The 17,892-nt window shown below is 37.1% G+C and overlaps 1 protein-coding gene across 1 annotated transcript; it reads left to right on the plus strand.

Moving 5' to 3' along the window:
• The first annotated feature begins 14,800 nt into the window (after positions 1-14,800).
• LOC149178657 (uncharacterized) lies at positions 14,801-15,640 on the plus strand. The gene has a single exon (XM_089422188.1). It carries the CDS (start codon positions 14,801-14,803, stop codon positions 15,638-15,640), a length of 840 nt encoding a protein of 279 aa, XP_089278314.1.
• The last annotated feature ends 2,252 nt before the right edge of the window (positions 15,641-17,892 follow it).

A 17,892-nucleotide genomic window follows, 5' to 3' on the forward strand; every position in this document is an offset into this window, starting at 1 on the left:
CCTGATTGTTTTGGTACAAAAGAAGGATGGGATATGGAGGCTTTGTATTGACTATCGGGCGTTGAACAAGATCACTACAATATGGAAAAGGTACCCAATCCCGTATATTGATGACCTTCTGGACTAGCTCAAAGGGGCCAAATATTTCAGTAAGATTGACTTGAAGTCATGTTATCACGAGGTGCCTATCGAACCCTTCGATGTGTGGAAGACTGCCTTCAAATCCAAGGAGGGCATTTTTAAATGGTTGGTCATGCCGTTCAGATTGACGAACGCCCCTGCAAACTTCATGAGACTGATGGATGACATCTTACGACCCTTCACCAATGGATTCATGGTGGTGTATTTAGATGACATCTTGATCTTCATCCAGAGTTGGGAAGAGCACTTCCACCATATTCGACAGGTCCTTCAAACCCTACAACAACACAAGCTGTGTGCTAAATTGGAGAAATGCACCTTTGGCCTGACCCAGGTTCAATATCTGGGATACAACATTGATGAGAAGGGTGTACATGTGGAACCATCCAAGATACAAGTCATTCGGGATTGGCTAGTTCCAACCACTCTAACAGAGCTCCACAAATTTTTTGGTCTTGCTAATTTCTACTGTAGGTTCATGTTGGGGTTCTCTCATATCACTTGGCATTTAAGTCAAGTCACCATGGGTGGAGCAAAAGCAAAGTTTTTTTGGTCGGAATCCCAACAAAAAGCGTTCTCCAAGTTGAAGAATCACCTCTGTTCTACACTAGTACTCACATTACCAGACCTACAACAACCATTTGAGATTGAGACAAATGCCTCTGACTATGCTATTGGTGCAGTTCTTACTCAGTATGGGCATCCAATGGCTTACTAGAGTGAGACACTTTCAGACACAGTCTGAAAGTACCTCACTTATGAAAAATATATTTATTCCATTGTTCAGGCTCTTCGTCCATGGAAGCATTACATTATGGGGAAGGAAATAGTCATCCACATAGACCACCGACCTCTACAATTCATACAAACACAAGGGAAGTTGCAGAACGATCGCCATCAGAAATGGTCCACCTATCTGCAACAGTTCCATTTGAACATTAAGTATAAGAAGGGAATCACCAATAACATCGCTGATTGCCTCAGCCGAACACCGGTCATGACACTGATCACTGTGCTCGACTCCTGTGGGCATGAGACATCGAGGTGGCCGCATCTTTACAAGAGCGATCCAAAAATTGACAACATATACCAAAAACTCTTGGAAGGGGAGCAAGTTCCAAATTTTCACCTTCAGGATCTCGGACACATTTGTGTTCCTTCAAGTAAGCGTGCCAAGATGATTTGGGAGGCACACTACAATTAGGTCAATGGACATTTCAGAGTAGAGAAAATAATGGCGGTACTACAGAAGAATTTTTAGTGGCCCAAATTTCGTTAGGATGTTGGGAAGTACATTAGATCCTGCACTGCCTGTGGCATTTCCAAACCAACCATCAAGAATATTGGCCTATATACTCCTCTACCTACTCCTAGCTAGCATTGGGAATCTATCTCCATAGATTACATGTTGGGCCTTCCTTCTACTAAGAACGGAAAGGATTACGTTTTTGTGGTCGTTGACAAATTCTCTAAGAGGGCCATCATGGAGGCCTGCAAGAAGAGTATCATGGTAGAGACCACTGCTAAACTCTTCTTTGAGCGAGTGTGGGTAAACTTTAGGATCCCACAGTCCATTGTCTCAGATCAAGACATAAAATTCCCAACTGCATTTTGGTCAAGTCGCTGGTCGATGCTGGATACAAAACTTACTAAGTTCACAACTTTCCATCCCCAAACGAATGGCCAAACAGAGGTTGTCAACACGATGATCGTACTAATTCTTCACATGTACAACTTGAAGCATCCATGCACGTGGGATGGAAGTCCCCCCTATGTCACCCACAACTACAACAGAACTCTCCACAACTCAACGGGCCACAACCCATTTCAGGTAGGGCTAGGAATAAGCCATTATGCCTCATTGATGTGGCCATACCATTTGCAACCACTCAGGTAGATTTAGCTCACGTTCAGTTCGAAGCTGAAAGGGATAACAACTTCATTGATCAAATTCAACACATCCGCCAGTAGGTCCATGATATATTGGAGATAGCCAATGCTAAGTAAAAGCAACGCCATGATCATCTTCGAGTGCTGAACAAGTTCCAGGTGGGCGACAAAGTTTGGATACATTTGCAAGAGCGCCTTGCTGGACTCCACCGCAAGCTTCACCCACTATGATATGAGCCATACACCATCACCAAGGCTATTGGTGACAATTCCTTCGAGCTCAACATCCCACCGTTCCTTGGTTTGTACCCAATGTTCAACGTAGATCACCTTTGACCATACTTTCCACCATTGTTGGACACATCTGACATTGCAGAACAACTCACACAAACAGAGCTCAACCTAGACTGCATGAAACAAGCCACAACTGATCAGATCATGGACACAAAAATCAAGAACAATCGCCAATAGAGGATAAAGCTATATAGAGTTGTCAAAGCAGGCCAACTCCTTCACCAGGGAAAGTGGTTCACCAGGGACCAGGTTCAACAGAAATTTCCTCACCTCATGGAGGCTCTGCACACAATGGGGACCATTATTCCTAAGGGGGGAGGAATGATCTAGGTGAATATTGGTGGCCACCTGCCTATTCCACCTAGATACCCTAGTCAGTTTCATTCGTTTCCTTGTTCATTTCAACATTTACTATTTTTAGTAGTTTTTCGGTTCCTAAACTTCCAAAGCAGTTTTGACCCCCTAAACGATGTTTTTTTGGGGTCCGCAACAGGCCAATTGTTGTCGGTAGGGGCTTGTGATGAAACATGTAGTACTTGACAAGACCTTTCCAACAAGGCATCGTGTGTGCCAAACAGAGATAATATCACCAAGTTACGACCTTGGGAAGTTGGCTGCCCAACTAACCCCAACAAGGCCTACAAACTCTTGGTGTTACATCTCCCGGGGTTAGGGTTTTGGCTGTTTAGGGTTTTCTCATGTTTTCCAATAATAAATAGGCCCTTGAGCCTCATTGTAACACAGTTCAGAGGCATGTAGCCGCCACATCTCTTCTCAGAGATAAGCTACCATCGCCCGAGCTATCTTATTTCCACTCTGTTTGTAAGCATTGTTCAATTTTTTTTATTAATAAAGTGAAGTGTTTTTCTATTGCATCTCTGTGTTTATGATTATATCTATAAGTTGTTGCATTCTTGTTTAAGTTCAGATCATTATCTTTGCAATTTTAAGGTACTTTGCAAAATGGGTTTTTAATCAAAGCTTGAGTAATTGATTGATTCTAAAGGCAAATTTCTTTGAAAAAGGGTCTTCGCTATGTTTCAATTTTGAAAGAATGGAATTCCCCATGTAACTAAACCCTATTTCAAATTTTCTCTGCTTGCAATTATGCCCTACCCCTTGAAGCTTTTATACTTTAAGAAAAAAATAAAGAAAGGGGAAAACCCCACATGAACTATCAGATCTCCCTACATGAAATCCTCTTTTATCTCAATAAACCCCTATTTCAATTTGGCATTCTGCCATCTATTCCTTATAATTGTATCCTACTCCCCAGGGAATTTATGCTTTGAGCAAATAAGAAAAGGAAAAAAAGAAAAGGGCTCGCAAAAAAAATTCAAACCTTTCCACATGCACAATCCTATTTTACCTTAAGCAACCCCACATGGGAGAAATTATATTGCATGTCTCTGTTATTCAGTTCCTTATCCACCATTTCATTATCCTATTATTTCAATTATTTTAGTTCCTCACTGTAACTTCTGAGATGCCAAAAACCCTATTCGAAAAACTTTATTCTAAAAAAAAGAGGGGAAAAATAAATGCCCCATTTGAAGAACTCTGGCATTGATGTAAGGAATTGAATTTTTGTAAAAAAAGAAGACAATCTTTGTCAAAATGAAAGAGTTCTATGTTCGAATTCACCCCTCATATACCTAGAAATAAAATAAAAAGAAAAAGGAAAACACAAATGGACAAAAGATTAAAATAGTTAGTCAAATGATGGGTTTCTCATTAAATAATTCTGGCACTTATACCTTCACACATTGTTTGGTTAGGTACCTATAATAGTAGTGTAGTTCCCTTATTGTTATTGTTAATGTATCCCCCATATTTTTATTGTTGTGCCCCATAGAATACACTATTGTTATCTTTGTGCCCTTACATTATTATTGTTATGTAGGCTTTGATTATATTGTGACCCCTTAGACTCCTATATATAGAAATAAGGTATTGTTATGTAGGCTTTGATTATGTAGACTCCTATATATTGTGACCCCTTAGACTCCTATATATAGAAATAAGGTATTGTTATGTAGGCTTTGATTATATTGTGACCCCTTAGACTCCTATATATAGAAATAAGGTATTGTCATTTGAATCATTCAAGAATTATTCATTTATGTGATGTAAAGGAGGTTGCCCCATCGAAGTGGATAATTTTTGGGTTGTTAACCTATCTATTTTGTGATTCGGTTACATAAAATTTGGTATCATAGCTTTGGATTCTAGGGTTTCTCTACTGCAAACAGGTCACCTTGGCATTTTTGCTATAAATGTTTTTCTACTAAGGTTGAGAAGCTAAAATTTTGACCACGAGGAGCCGAAATCTTGATGAACTTCTTGTAAAAATTTCAGACCTTGGTTCACTATATTTTTTGAGATATTGTCCTAATAATGTAGGGTTTTTCATGCTCCATAATTCAGTCTTAGATAGGGCCGAAGGTTGAAATAGTGACCCGTGTCACTCTGTACAAGTTCACTCTACTAAACCAGTCCATAATGAGGTCATTGTGGGAGTTTGGGCATAACTTTACCTTGAATAATCCAAATTTTGTCTGACTTGGAGCATTGGAAAGAAGACTCATAGGGCTACCACAAGACCGAATTTCAGATCCTGGAGCCAAAATTATAGAGATATAATAGTTCCAATATCTAGCTCCAAAAAATAAGGAAAAAGGGTGTGTATATATATATTTTTAATTTGCATAACTTTTGCTTGAAGAATCAGTTTGAAGTGATTCAAAGGGAATAGAGAAACATAGATATCATTTTTCATTCCAAATGCATTGAAACAAAAAATGGACACACCTAGTAAGCAACCAGAAAGATCTAATATGATGCATGAAGAAGAGGAAGAAATGCAACATGATATACCAAAGTTATAGGACCAAGTGCAAAAAAATTCAAGAGAAACCTAAAATGAATTAGGAGTGATGAAGGTTAAGATGGAAGATTCGAGAAAAAAATAAAAGGAGACATGGATGGTTTAAAAGGGGATATGGAAGGCTTAAAAGCAAACACAGAAGGTTTGAAGGAAGGTTTGAAAAAGTTGTTGCAAGAAAAAATTCCCAATGGTGAGAGGTAATCCATGAAAATCACGATGACGATAAAAGGAATATGAATTATGATTTTAGAGACTCCAATGTTGGGTTTAAGATTCACCACATTCCAAAGATTGATATGAAGAACTTTGATGGCAAGGATCCAGTAACATGGATACTATAGATGGAGCAATTATTTGATCTCGAGGATGTGCAACACATACAAAAGGTACACATTTCATCTTTATGTTTAGAAACCAATCAATTTATATGGTATCGATGGCTTTGTTCTCATTTACCACTTGTAACTTAGTCAAATTTTACGGAAGAATTGATAAATATCAAACAAAAGGGTTCAATGGCGGAGCACATTGAGGACTTCCAAAAATTGAATATTTGGGTAACCGATATTCCAGAGGAGCATAATACTGATATCTTCATAGGGAATTTAAAGGATAAAATCCAACATGAGGTTCACCTTTGGGAACTTGATTAATTGGAGAAGGAATTTAGGGTGGCAAGAAGATTTGAAAGAAAAATTATGCCAACAAGGAAGTCTACCACTCACAACTATAAGATGGAAGTGTTGTTTCTCCTAGTGTTCCATGACCTACAAGGTTGACACCACAAAAATTGGAAGAAAAAAGAGAAAAAGGACTTTGTTACAATTGTGATAGAAAATACACTAAAGGTCATAAGTTTGCTGAGAATAATTTTTTTTACATAGATTGTGAAGAGGAGGAAGAAAAGGAACTAGAAACATCAAAAGAGGAGGATATACACGAGGAACCAACCCCAGATAAAGAAGAAATGAATCCAACCATATCTTGTAATGCATTGGTAGGAATTACCAATCCTCAAACTCTCAATATAGAAGGACATATCAAGAAGAAAACAGTAATAGTGTTGATTGATTCGGGTAGTACCCATAATCTTATTCATTATAAGATAGCCAAGGAATTTAATTTTTTGCTATATCCAACACCAAAGTGTCAAGTGATGGTTGCAAATGGAGGAACTATAAATTTCTCTGGAAAGTGCCATAATATCAAGATAAACATGGGGGAATATGTATTGAATAGTCCAATTCTTTCCATTCCAATGGGTGGTGAACATGTTGTATTAGGAGTCCAATGGTTATAATATTTGGGGACGATAGATTTTAATTTTCAAGATCTTTTCTTGAATTTTTTTTGGGAAGGAAAGGAAGTTGAATTAATGGGTATCATAGGGAAAACATTACATATAATAATCTCTAATGGCATGAAAAAGCTTCTAAATAAATAACAATGGGGCGCAGTTGCACAATTATGCTCACTGGAAATTCAAACATCGAAATCATCTATTTCTCCAGATCTCCAAAAAGTCATGGACAACCATTTCAAGGTATTTGAGACTCCCAAAGGCCTCCCACCTATTCATGATCATGATCATGCTATTCATTTGATTCCAAGAAGTGTTCCTTCAAACATCAGGCCTTATAGATATCACTATTTCCAAAAGAGTGAAATTGAACGTATGGTTGCAGAAATGCTAGAGGTTCGTATAATTCAACCTAGTCAAAGTTCTTTCTCTACTCTAGTAGTATTGGTTCACAAAAATGATGGATCATGGTGTATGTGTCTGGATTATATAGAAATCAACAAGATCACTATTAAAGATAAATTTCCCATTCTTGTCATTAATGAATTGTTGGATTAATTACATGGCATAATTTACTTCACCAAGCTAGATCTTCGTCCAAGATATCATCAAATTAGAATGAAGACTGAAGACATTTCGAAAAAAACATTCCTAACCCATGAGGGTCATTATAAATTTTTGGTCATGCCTTTTGGCCTTACTAATGCACCTTCCACATTTCAAGGTTTGATGAATTTCATATTCAAACCCTTCTGTAAAAAATTTGTGTTAGTAATTTTTAATGATATACTAATCTATAGCAAGTCTTGGAAGGATCATGTTCAAAATGTTGATAAGGTGCTAAAACTATTGGAGGAGAAACAATTATATTAAAAAACCTCCAAATGTTTCTTTGGAGTACAAGAGGTGGAATATTTGGATCATATTGTATTTCATGAGGGTGTTAAGTTATACCTTAACAAAATTAAAGCCATTAAGGAATATAAAATCCCCACAACGATAAAGCATCTTTGAGGATTTCTCAGGTTAACATGATATTATTGCAAGTTTGTTTAGAATTATGGGAGAATAACAGCACCTCTAACAACATTACTGAAGAAAGATGCATTTTCTTGGACCCCATAACCAACTAAGGCCTTTGAACATATTAAAGAGGCAATGTGCCAAGCACCGGTCTTAGCTACACCAGACTTCACAAAAACTTTTATTGTGGAATGTGATGCCTCAGGTAATGGAATTGGCGTTGTTTTAATGCAAGAAGGAAGACCCATTGCTTTTGTAAATTGTCAAATAAAAAGAAAGTATTTATACAAACCTATTTATGAGAAGGAAATGTTGGCAATACTACATGCACTAAAGAAATGGCGACCTTACGTAATGGGAAGACACTTCATGGTAAACAAATATCATGACAGTCTTAAATACTTTTTGGAAGAAATATTATCTTCAGAAGAGTAGGAAAAATGGGTCACAAAGATATTGGGTTATGACTTTGAAATCATCTACAAAAAAGGGAAGCAAAATGTTGTTGCAGATGCACTCTCAAGAAATGATGATGATGTGGAAGCATTGCTTTGTGCCATTTCTATTATCCAACCTGATTGGATAACCAAAGCAAGGGATGAATGGAAGAATAATGAAGAGGTGTGGACATTTATTCAAAAGTTGCAGCAAGACCCCAATACATCTGATACATTTAGCTAGGAAAATGATTCAATAAGGTACAAAGATCACTTATATATTTGTAAGAATTCCCAACTCAAACAAAATATTCTTGTGGAATTGCACATCTCCCCTTTAGGAGGGCACTTAGGCTTTTTGAAAACTTATCACAGGATCAAGAAGGAATTTTTTTGGGAGGGCCTTAAATATGATATTCAAAAGTTTGTGGCATAATTTTTGGTTTGCCAAAAAAACAAAGTTGAGACAATTAATACCCCGGGCCTGTTACAACCTTAAGCCATTCCAAGTCAGCGTCGAGAGGAGGTATCAATGGATTTTATCACAGGTTTACCCAAGTCTGAAGGAAAGAGTGTCATCATGGTGGTAGTTGATATAATTACTAGGTATGCACAATTTTGTGCATTATCTCATCCTTTTAAAGCCAATATAGTTACTGCTGCATTTATGTAAACAATTCAAAAGCTACATGGAAACCCAAAGATTATTGTAAGTGACAAAGATCCCATTTTCACTCGAAATTTTTGGACAAAATTATTTTCTTGTATTGATACCACGGGGGCTTCACTCAATTAACCACTAACATAGCACGTGCATTCATGGCATACTAAAAAACACCCTTAATTTGACTACATATTGGATAATATCTGTAAAAATCAATTTATTTAACCCCTTATCAATACAAACCCAATACACCTTCCCAATTTAAAAATCCCCTACTTTCACTACATATTGTAAGTATCCATTTTTTCATTAACATTTTTTTATACCCCTTTATATTTATATCCCTTTACTTTCATTAATAATGGTAAGCATATTTTTCACCTAGAAATAATAACCTAAATACTAGGTAGTTGAAAACTTGAAAATTTCAATAAAAAATAGGCAGATATAAGTTGGTTGATTTAAAAATACATATTGTGGAAAATTTGAATGGAAAATTCATAGATTTGAACTCTCAATTGCATCTTTCTTCTATTGAATACTGAAAAATATACACCACAACAATTCAAAAAAAAACCTCTATAACCAACACTATGACACACCTTTCATCTCGCTTATAGAATAGGAAGAGGAAAGAAAGTACAATGAATACAGACACATGCAAAATCTTATATGGTTGGAATGTTTCAAATCATAGCCCTAATTTGATCACTTAGTGCACCATAGTTGCATGGTAAGAGTGCCAAGTAAGTGTGTCTCCATCAAAAGATGAAATGGAGCATGCGAGCATGCATCCCTTCCTTGAGATTTGTGTCCTCTACCTAGGATGGGAATTTCTCAAGCCTAAGTATTCTAATTGACTAAGGATCTGGACCCTCTTAGTAAGAATATATCATGCATGATAAAAATAACAAAAGAAAAGCTCTAATAATTGAAAAACTCTATCCAAAACTGAAATTTCTAAATTTGAAACAGCATCTAAACTGTAATTAACTGAAGGTGTGACATGTGTGCCCTTAGCATGCATGAACCCTCTTCCAAACAATAGTCTATTTCACTATCTCTTGTGGCATGCATGTGCCCTCTACCAAGAAATAGTCAGTATTACTGTTTCCTTCACTTTCATTCAACCTTATCATCACTAATGTAAGGAAAGGGTGAAGGTGAAATATTTGTTGTCTCTTCTACTGGCCCATCATTAGGAGGATCACTAGTTGAGCAACATGTAAAAAATATTAACACACACATTAGAAATAGATCATAGAGTTAATAGTAATGTGATGCATGTGCTTGTTCTAGAGCAAGGATGCTTGGGAGTGGGAGCGGAAGCGAGAACTAGGAGTAGAAGTGGGAAGTAGGAGCGAAGAGTGACATTTTCGAAATCTCCTAGGTTGGGAGCAATTTTGGGAGTGAATATATGTGTGTGTGTGTGTTTGTGCCAACAAAAGTATGTAGAATGATGATAAAAAACATAAAAACATGGATTAAACCATATAGCATCATTCATCTAGTAGTTATAATGTTCATCAACCACAAGTCCACAAATTACAACTTCTCATTTATATAGCATGTAAGGGTGCATTAAACCAAAATAACATCTAGTGCAATCCATATTTGAACCAAAAATACATCAACAAATAGGCTCTAGATGGCCTCTAGCATCCAAAAAAAATCATGCTACAACAAATACCTACATATCACCAAAATCATTGCCTTTCTTGGGATCTTTTTCATTATTATCACCCTCTAAGCATTAACATAAGACAGAAAAATCGAAGCATGTAAAGTCAAGATTTTGTTTGAGTGATGGGTACATTTTTAGTAGGGTCATGATAGAGAAGTTTGAAAACCAATGTCACTAACACCAAGGTACACTAACATCTTGATTAAATAGATTTTCTTTACTTGATTGTAGCCTACTTAAAAAGTGAAAATAAATAACACTACAACTAAGTTTCTTGTATCATATTGACCTTATTCATAAGTATCAATAATGAATTTATCTTTACTCCGACAAGATAATGGCAAATGACTCCTAATGCTCTAAGAAAATATTTCCCTTAAAAACTTTAGTCTTGTGAGGTGACAAATTCATAGGCGAGTGTATCTCTTCCACTCTTAGTTGGGAGGAGGGGGCATTGGGTTTCCTCAAATTTGTTTTTCCTTCTATTTTGTGAAACCATAGATCCTGAGACCAATATAGTCACATATATTTCCCCATGGAGTAGCCATATGTTGACATTTTCTTTAGAAATTCCCAAATTTTGTAGGAATCTACAAAATCCTTGCCTCTGTCATGCTTGGTCACTGCTTAAATGACCATAAAATACTATTTTTATTATCTTACAACCTTGTGTTTTACTATCATGACTAAAAGGGGGAGGACCATATTTTTTTTTTTTTTACATAAGACTACATCCACTATTTCCTCATGATATGTATGTTGATGATTATATATTCTTGATCTGAGCATAATGGTTGAATCTGACTACATATATATGGTTGAGTATAAAGTGGCCACATCCAAACTACATATATGTTCTTGTATGCCATCGTCAAAACATTGGTGCTATATTGGTGAATGTCCCAAGGCATAAATCATATTTATAAAAGCTTGAAGTGCACGAGATGGTTTTAAAGAGTTATGTTTAAAGGTCTCCAATGCATTATTGAAACTCAATAATATGATCCAAGACTTAACATAACCATACATATTGTATTGTGATTATTTAAGTCGCATTGAGTACTATGGTATAAATGTTGGTGGACATTTGGTGCAGTTATATTATACATTCGTTTGGCAAACATTTGATGTGGTTATATTATATATTTGTTTTGGTTGAATGGTTACATGATGTGATCCTTATGGAATTTTTGATATAGTTATGTGATGTTGATTGTTAGAGTAGGCGTTTGGAAGTGGCATTCAATATTATGGTTATATATATTAGTGGTCGTTTGGGGCCTTTATGCCTTACTATTGCATGGTAAACAGATTGTAAATGTTTTGGGTGTTGATGTTGTTATGTTATTGGACATCTGTTGGGTGCATACTTTTGAACCCCCACATCAACAACCAATTCTGATCCATCACCGTGGGGTATCATGTGGCACAACCCATGCATTGGCATATGGGGTAACATTTTAGTGTTGTTTCACTCATTTGAGGCTCACCCTTCCTCCGAGTTGTATGCATTTGGTTAAGTCATTAAACTTGTGCAAGCTCCATGTCATTTCTAGTCTTACATGCATTATCTAGAAATCCGAAATTTTTTCCTACGATTTGAATGCTCTAGTCTTGTGTTTGATCTATGGTGAAAATAAATTTTGGTTCAGATAAAAAATTGCTGTTGCTGAGGGTTTTTACTCCTTTTACTTTTAACCTTTTTGTTTTCATTGTTCGAATTCAATTGGATTTTAACTACATATAAAACTACCATGATTACTGAGGGATATTAAACTTGAACTTGAGGTCCAGGAACTATTCAATGGGATAGTTGGTCGTTTCATCAGTGCTTGAGTAAAATTAGAGGTGAGTTATAATGGTTAATTACACATTTCGATGCATTTCATCCGCTAGCTAATCTCTGTGCATTTTGTAGTAATTTGTTATTAACTCCACCTTTCACCCATTTACCGTGTGGCCTTTCTTCCTTGGCCCTCACTGAACTATTTATCTTTGCAATTTGAAGGCACTCTGCAAAATGTGGTTTTAATCAATGCTTGAGTAATTGATTGATTCTAAAGGAAAATTTCTTTGAAAAAGGTTCTTCGCTTTGTTTCAATTTTCAGAGAATGAAATTCCCCATGTAACTAAACCCTATTTAATTTTTTCTCTACTTGAAATTATGCCGTACCCCTTGAAGCTTTTATACTCAAGAAAAAAATAAAGAAAGGGGAAAACCCCACATGAACTATCAGGCCTCCCTGCATGTAATTCTCTTTTATCTCAACAAACCCCTATTTCAATTTGGCATTTTGCAATCTATTCCTTATAATTGTATCCTACTCCACATGGAATTTATGCTTTGAGAAAATAAGAAAAGGAAAAAAGAAAAGGACTCACAAAAAAAAATCAAACCTTTCCACATGCACAATCATTTTCTATCAAAGAAACACCACATGGGAGAAATCATATTGCATGTCTTTGTTATTCAGTTCCTTATCCACCATTTCATTATCCTATTATTTCAATTATTTTAATTCTTCACTATAACTTCCGAGATGCCAAAAAGCCTATTCGAAAAACTCTATTCCACAGAAAAAAGGGAAAATAAATGCCTCGTTGTAAGAATTATGTCAATGAATTAATTTAAAAATGAAGAAGAAGAAAGTCTCTGTTAAAATGACAAAGTTCTATTTTCAAATTCACCTTGCATATACCTAGAAATCAAATAAAAAGAAAAAGGAAAACAAAAATGGACAAAAGATTATAAGAGTTAGTCAAATGATGGGTTTCTCATTAAATAATTCTGGCACTTATGCCTTCACACATTGTTTTGTTACGGCCCTATAATAATAGTGTAGTCCCTTATTGTTATTGTTAATGTATCCCTAATTTTATTGTTGTGCCCTTACATTATTATTGTTATGTAGGCTTTGATTATATTGTTACCCCTTAGACTCCTATATATAGAAAGGAGGTATTGTTATTTAAGTCATTCAAGAATTGTTCATTTATGTGATGTAAAGGAGGTTTCCCCCTTGAAGAGGCTAATTTTTAAGTCGTTGATCCATCCCTTTTGTGATCTGGTTACATAACATTTGGTATCAGATTTTTGGATTCTAGGGTTTTGTTGCTGCAAACAGGTCATCTTGGAATTTTCACTATAATTTTGTTTCTACAAAGGTTTAGAAGCTAAAATTTTGATCATGTGGAGCCAAAATCCTGATGAACATCCTGTAAATATTTCAGACCTTGGTTCACTATATTTTATGAGATATGGTCCGAAGAAGTTAGGGTTTTTGCATGCTCCAAAATTCAGTCTCAAAAAGGGATGAAGTTCAAAACAATGACACGTGGCACTCCGTACAAGTTCGCTCTACTAAATCAGTCCATAATGAGGTCATCGTGGGAGTTTGGGAATAACTTTATCTTGAAGATTCCAAATTTTGTCTGACTTGTAGCATTGGAAAGAAGACTCAGAGGGCTACCATAGGACCAAGTTTCAAATCTTGGAGAGCCGAAATTATAGAGATACAATAGTTCCAATATCTAGCTCCAAAAAATAAGGAAAAAAGTTGTGTGTGTATATATATATATATATATATTTTTTTTTCATAACTTTTGATTGAAGAATAAGTTTGAAGTGATTCAAAGGGAATAAAGAAGAATAGATTGCTCTTAGGTCACTTCGTAATAATGACAAGATAGTGGTGCTTAGGGCTAAAAAAGGAGGAGCGACTCTTGTTTTAGATAAGGATGATTACATTCAGAAGATGAATGAACATCTTAACTGTGGTAGTTACAGAAGGTTATACTCCAACCCCACTTCCAAGGTTATTAAACAGGTTAAGAAGGTTGTCATGGGATCAAACCTCGATGATAAAACAAAAAAGAGGTTAATTCCATCCAGTGAGGTCAGTGCTCAAATTTATGGATTACCAAAAATTCATAAATAGGGGGTACCTCTTAGACCAATAGTCAACACCATTAGTTCCCCACCTACGAATTAGCTAAATATGTGGCTAGGATCCTGAAACCTCTAGTTGGAAACACAGACTCCTTTATAAAAGACTCTAATGACTTTGTAGAACTCATCAAGAATGAAAAGGTTGATAAGGATGATATTCTGGTTAGTTTTGATGTTATCTCTTTATTTACAAAGATTCCCCTTGATGAAGCTGTTCATGTTATAAAAGAAGTCACTGATCCAGATACGGCTAAACTTGCGGAAATTTGTTTCCGTTCCACTTTCTTCAGTTTTCAAGACAATTATTATGAGCAAATATCAGGAGTCGCCATGGGATCCCCACTTTCACCCATTGTTGCCAACTTATACATGGAACACTTTGAAAGAAAAGCCCTTGAATCATACCCTCTGAAACCGGCATGGTGGAAGAGATTTTTTGATGACACCAACCTAAAATGGACTCATGGCAAGACTGAGCTCAAGAAGTTTTTTAATCATCTTAACTCTATATCATCTGGCATCAAGTTTACTATGGAGCTTGAAGAAAACGGTAAGCTTCCTTTTGTAGATGTCTTAGTCTGTAGAAAGGACGATGGTACTTTGGGACACCAAGTTTTTAGGAAGAAAACCCATACAGAAATCTATCTCCATGCTTATTCGTACCATCATCCAGCCCAAAAATTTGGTGTCTTAAACACTCTTGCCGTTAGGGCTCTTAGAATCTCCAACTCTGAACACCTTAACGAAGAAATTAAGCACTTAACCTCTGTTTTTAAAGATATAGGATATAAGGAGTTTAATATCAAGAAAGCCATAAAAAGAGCTCAAGAGAAGGTTCTCTCCAAGGGTCCCCGAGATGATTACGAAAAAGAAAGTTGCAAAAAGGTGTACCTTCCATTCATTCAAGGGGTCACATATAAAATCGCTAAGATTTTAAGAAAGAAGGACATTCTCACTCAGTTTACAACATGTGGAACAATTAGGCAGAAAATGAAGTCTGTTAAAGATAACATTGATCATCATCAGCTCAAGGGTGTGTATAAGATTGATTGTTCATGTGGGAAAAGTTATATTGGAGAGACAGGGCGGTCTTTGAAAACAAGACTTAAAGAGCACGGAGCAGATATTAAGAATGGGAGATCTCGTACATCAGCTCTTGCAGAGCACTCCTCCAAAACCAAGCATCATGTATGTCTGGAGAATGCCAGGATTATTGCAAGGGAAGATCATTATCAAATGAGAAAAATCAGAGAGGCTATTGAAATTATGAAGGTTCCACATAACCTCAATAGGGACAATGGAAATGAGATTAGTGGAAACTGGCTCCCCCTGATTAGACATATCAATCCCTCCAGACCTTTCGAGGAGTAGTACATCAGGTTTGTCCCCTACCCCCTCCTTAATTTCTAAACTCTCTCCCTAATTAATTAATTAATTAATTAATATAATATACTATAATTAAAATAATATTTATGTTTTTTTTTTTTGCTGAAGCAAGAGTCGTACCTTCTTTGTCATTAGATCAGAAAATAAATTACATAAAATACAATAGTCCACGAGGAACTGTGGACCAAGGAAAAACTATTCTCTAAAAACCAAGGGTACCTAGCTAAGGGAAAAAACCCCGAACCCTACCAAAAGACAGACAATGCTAAGGCCAAATGGTCAACCCACAGGAATCCGAAAAAGGTAACCAATTAAAAGGAAATCGGGTCTGAATGGGGGAATAACCCTCGAACATATGGAATACGCGAAAATCATCAATTCCTGCCATGAAACAGAATATATTCTTCATCCGGACTTGCATCCTTAATCTAAACTGTCAAATCTCCTCGCTCGATCCAACGACGGAGGAAAACGTCGCAGTACTTAGAAGCACGGTGATTAATTGCCTAGACCCACTTACATGCTTGTTTATTCTTGACCGTAGATCCGTCGTGCTTGATCTGACGACTGAGGATCATATCGCATAGGTCTAAAGCACCGATAGTTAGCGCGCGATGAGGGCGATATTCATTCCCTCCCCTTGGCCACGTGTAGCGTGGTGAGTGGAATCGCTCCCATTTCAGAAAAACCGCTTCCAGCTTGAAAGGCTTGCGATAAACCGTATACCACCCCGCAAGCGGTATTGTGTCCATAGGAAGAAAATCTGGGGTATTAAGGCCACCGAGAAAGCCCGGATTCCGGCCCCTCGCACCATCCCCTCTGCGCCAGTTCATGAACCCATGTAAAATGATGCTCCATCCATCCAGCCAACCACCCGAGAAATAGAGTCTGCCGAGCAACTTTCTCCAGAAGTTTCTGTGATTGAACTTATCAGGGTTGCGGAGGCCTTCAGTGGCCTGCATCCCACCAAAGACCAGACTGTGGAAAAAATAGCAATTCATAATGAATCCAAATCATCTAGACCCCACCTCCAGGGCTCTGTTTCGAAACACCATCATGTCTTCATCCACCTGTTTGTGAAAATGCGCCTTTAGTCTATTCTGAGGCATCTCTTGCCAATCCATCATGACCCTGCTATCGGTACAAAACACTCCTTGATTGGCTAGAATATCCGCCAGTTTGTTGGCCGTCCTTCGCACATGGTTAAAACTTACAGTACGAAGGCTCAGGAGGTGGAGCTGGATCCGTTGAAAGACCTGGATCAACCTCCAGTGTTTTGAGACCTTCTCCGGCTCCGTGCCACTCTTGACCGAGTTAGTGATTAACTCAGAATCAGCTTCGACAATCACATTTTGGCAATTATCCTGCTCCAGGAAATCTAAACATTGCTCTAGAGCCATTAATTCCACCATATTGTTAGTGGCTCTTCCTAAATGGAAATGGAAGATGAAAAGGATACTTCTGTTTTCATCCCTTAATGCCCCTCCAAAGCCAGTAGTACCCGGGTTGCCTTTTGAAGCCCCATCAATGTTGTATTTCAAAAAACCCTGAGGGGGAGGATACCAGTAATCCTGCTCAGTATCCATTTTCATTACCTTCCTATCCAGGCCCTAAGGAATAAGCCCCTGTAGACCCAACTATTGGAGTATCCGCATTTTAGCCTTTGAAGGTGGATTCTTAGGGGGATTTCGCACTAAAGTGCCAACCGTCTCCTTAAGCTGTTTTAAGATCTGCTAAAAAAGATGTTGGGAGGGTCTCTTTTCATTTTTGAAGATTCTGTTGCTCCTTTATTTCCAGACATTCCATATGATGAAGCTTGGCGTAAGAGCCCAAACTGAGCTAAGAAAATCATAATCAGAAAAGTTTCTTCTCCAGTTGTTTAGGGTATTGATAATACTCCCTCTGTCCCTGCCGGTCTATTGGAAAATGGTGGCAAAAAAATCCCACAACCTGGAGGTGAAGATGCAATTATTGAGAAGGTGCTCCATTGTTTCCTCTTGGGCCTCACAGAGCTGGCATCTGGAAGGCCCAGAACACCACTCTTCCAAATGTTATCCCAAGTCAGAATTTTCTTATGATGAACCAGCTACATGAAGAGTTTAATCTTCATCCAACCTTGATGCCTCCATAGATTCTGCCAAATCCTATCCAGAACATGAGAATCTAGCTCAAGGAGTATGCATTTTGCCTCCTTAAGATTAAAGGTACCCTCATTATTGTTGCCCCATCTAAGTTGG

Source organism: Pinus tabuliformis, chromosome 4_1 (genome assembly GCF_031772625.1).
Source record: "Pinus tabuliformis cultivar Carrire ecotype Pingquan chromosome 4_1, CPIR1, whole genome shotgun sequence".
NCBI classification, from domain to species: domain Eukaryota; kingdom Viridiplantae; phylum Streptophyta; class Pinopsida; order Pinales; family Pinaceae; genus Pinus; species Pinus tabuliformis.

Coding starts and splice junctions, on each gene's coding strand:
- LOC149178657 (XM_089422188.1), top strand. CDS start 14,801: ATGGAGCTTGAAGAAAACGGTAAGCTTCCTTTTGTAGATGTCTTAGTC.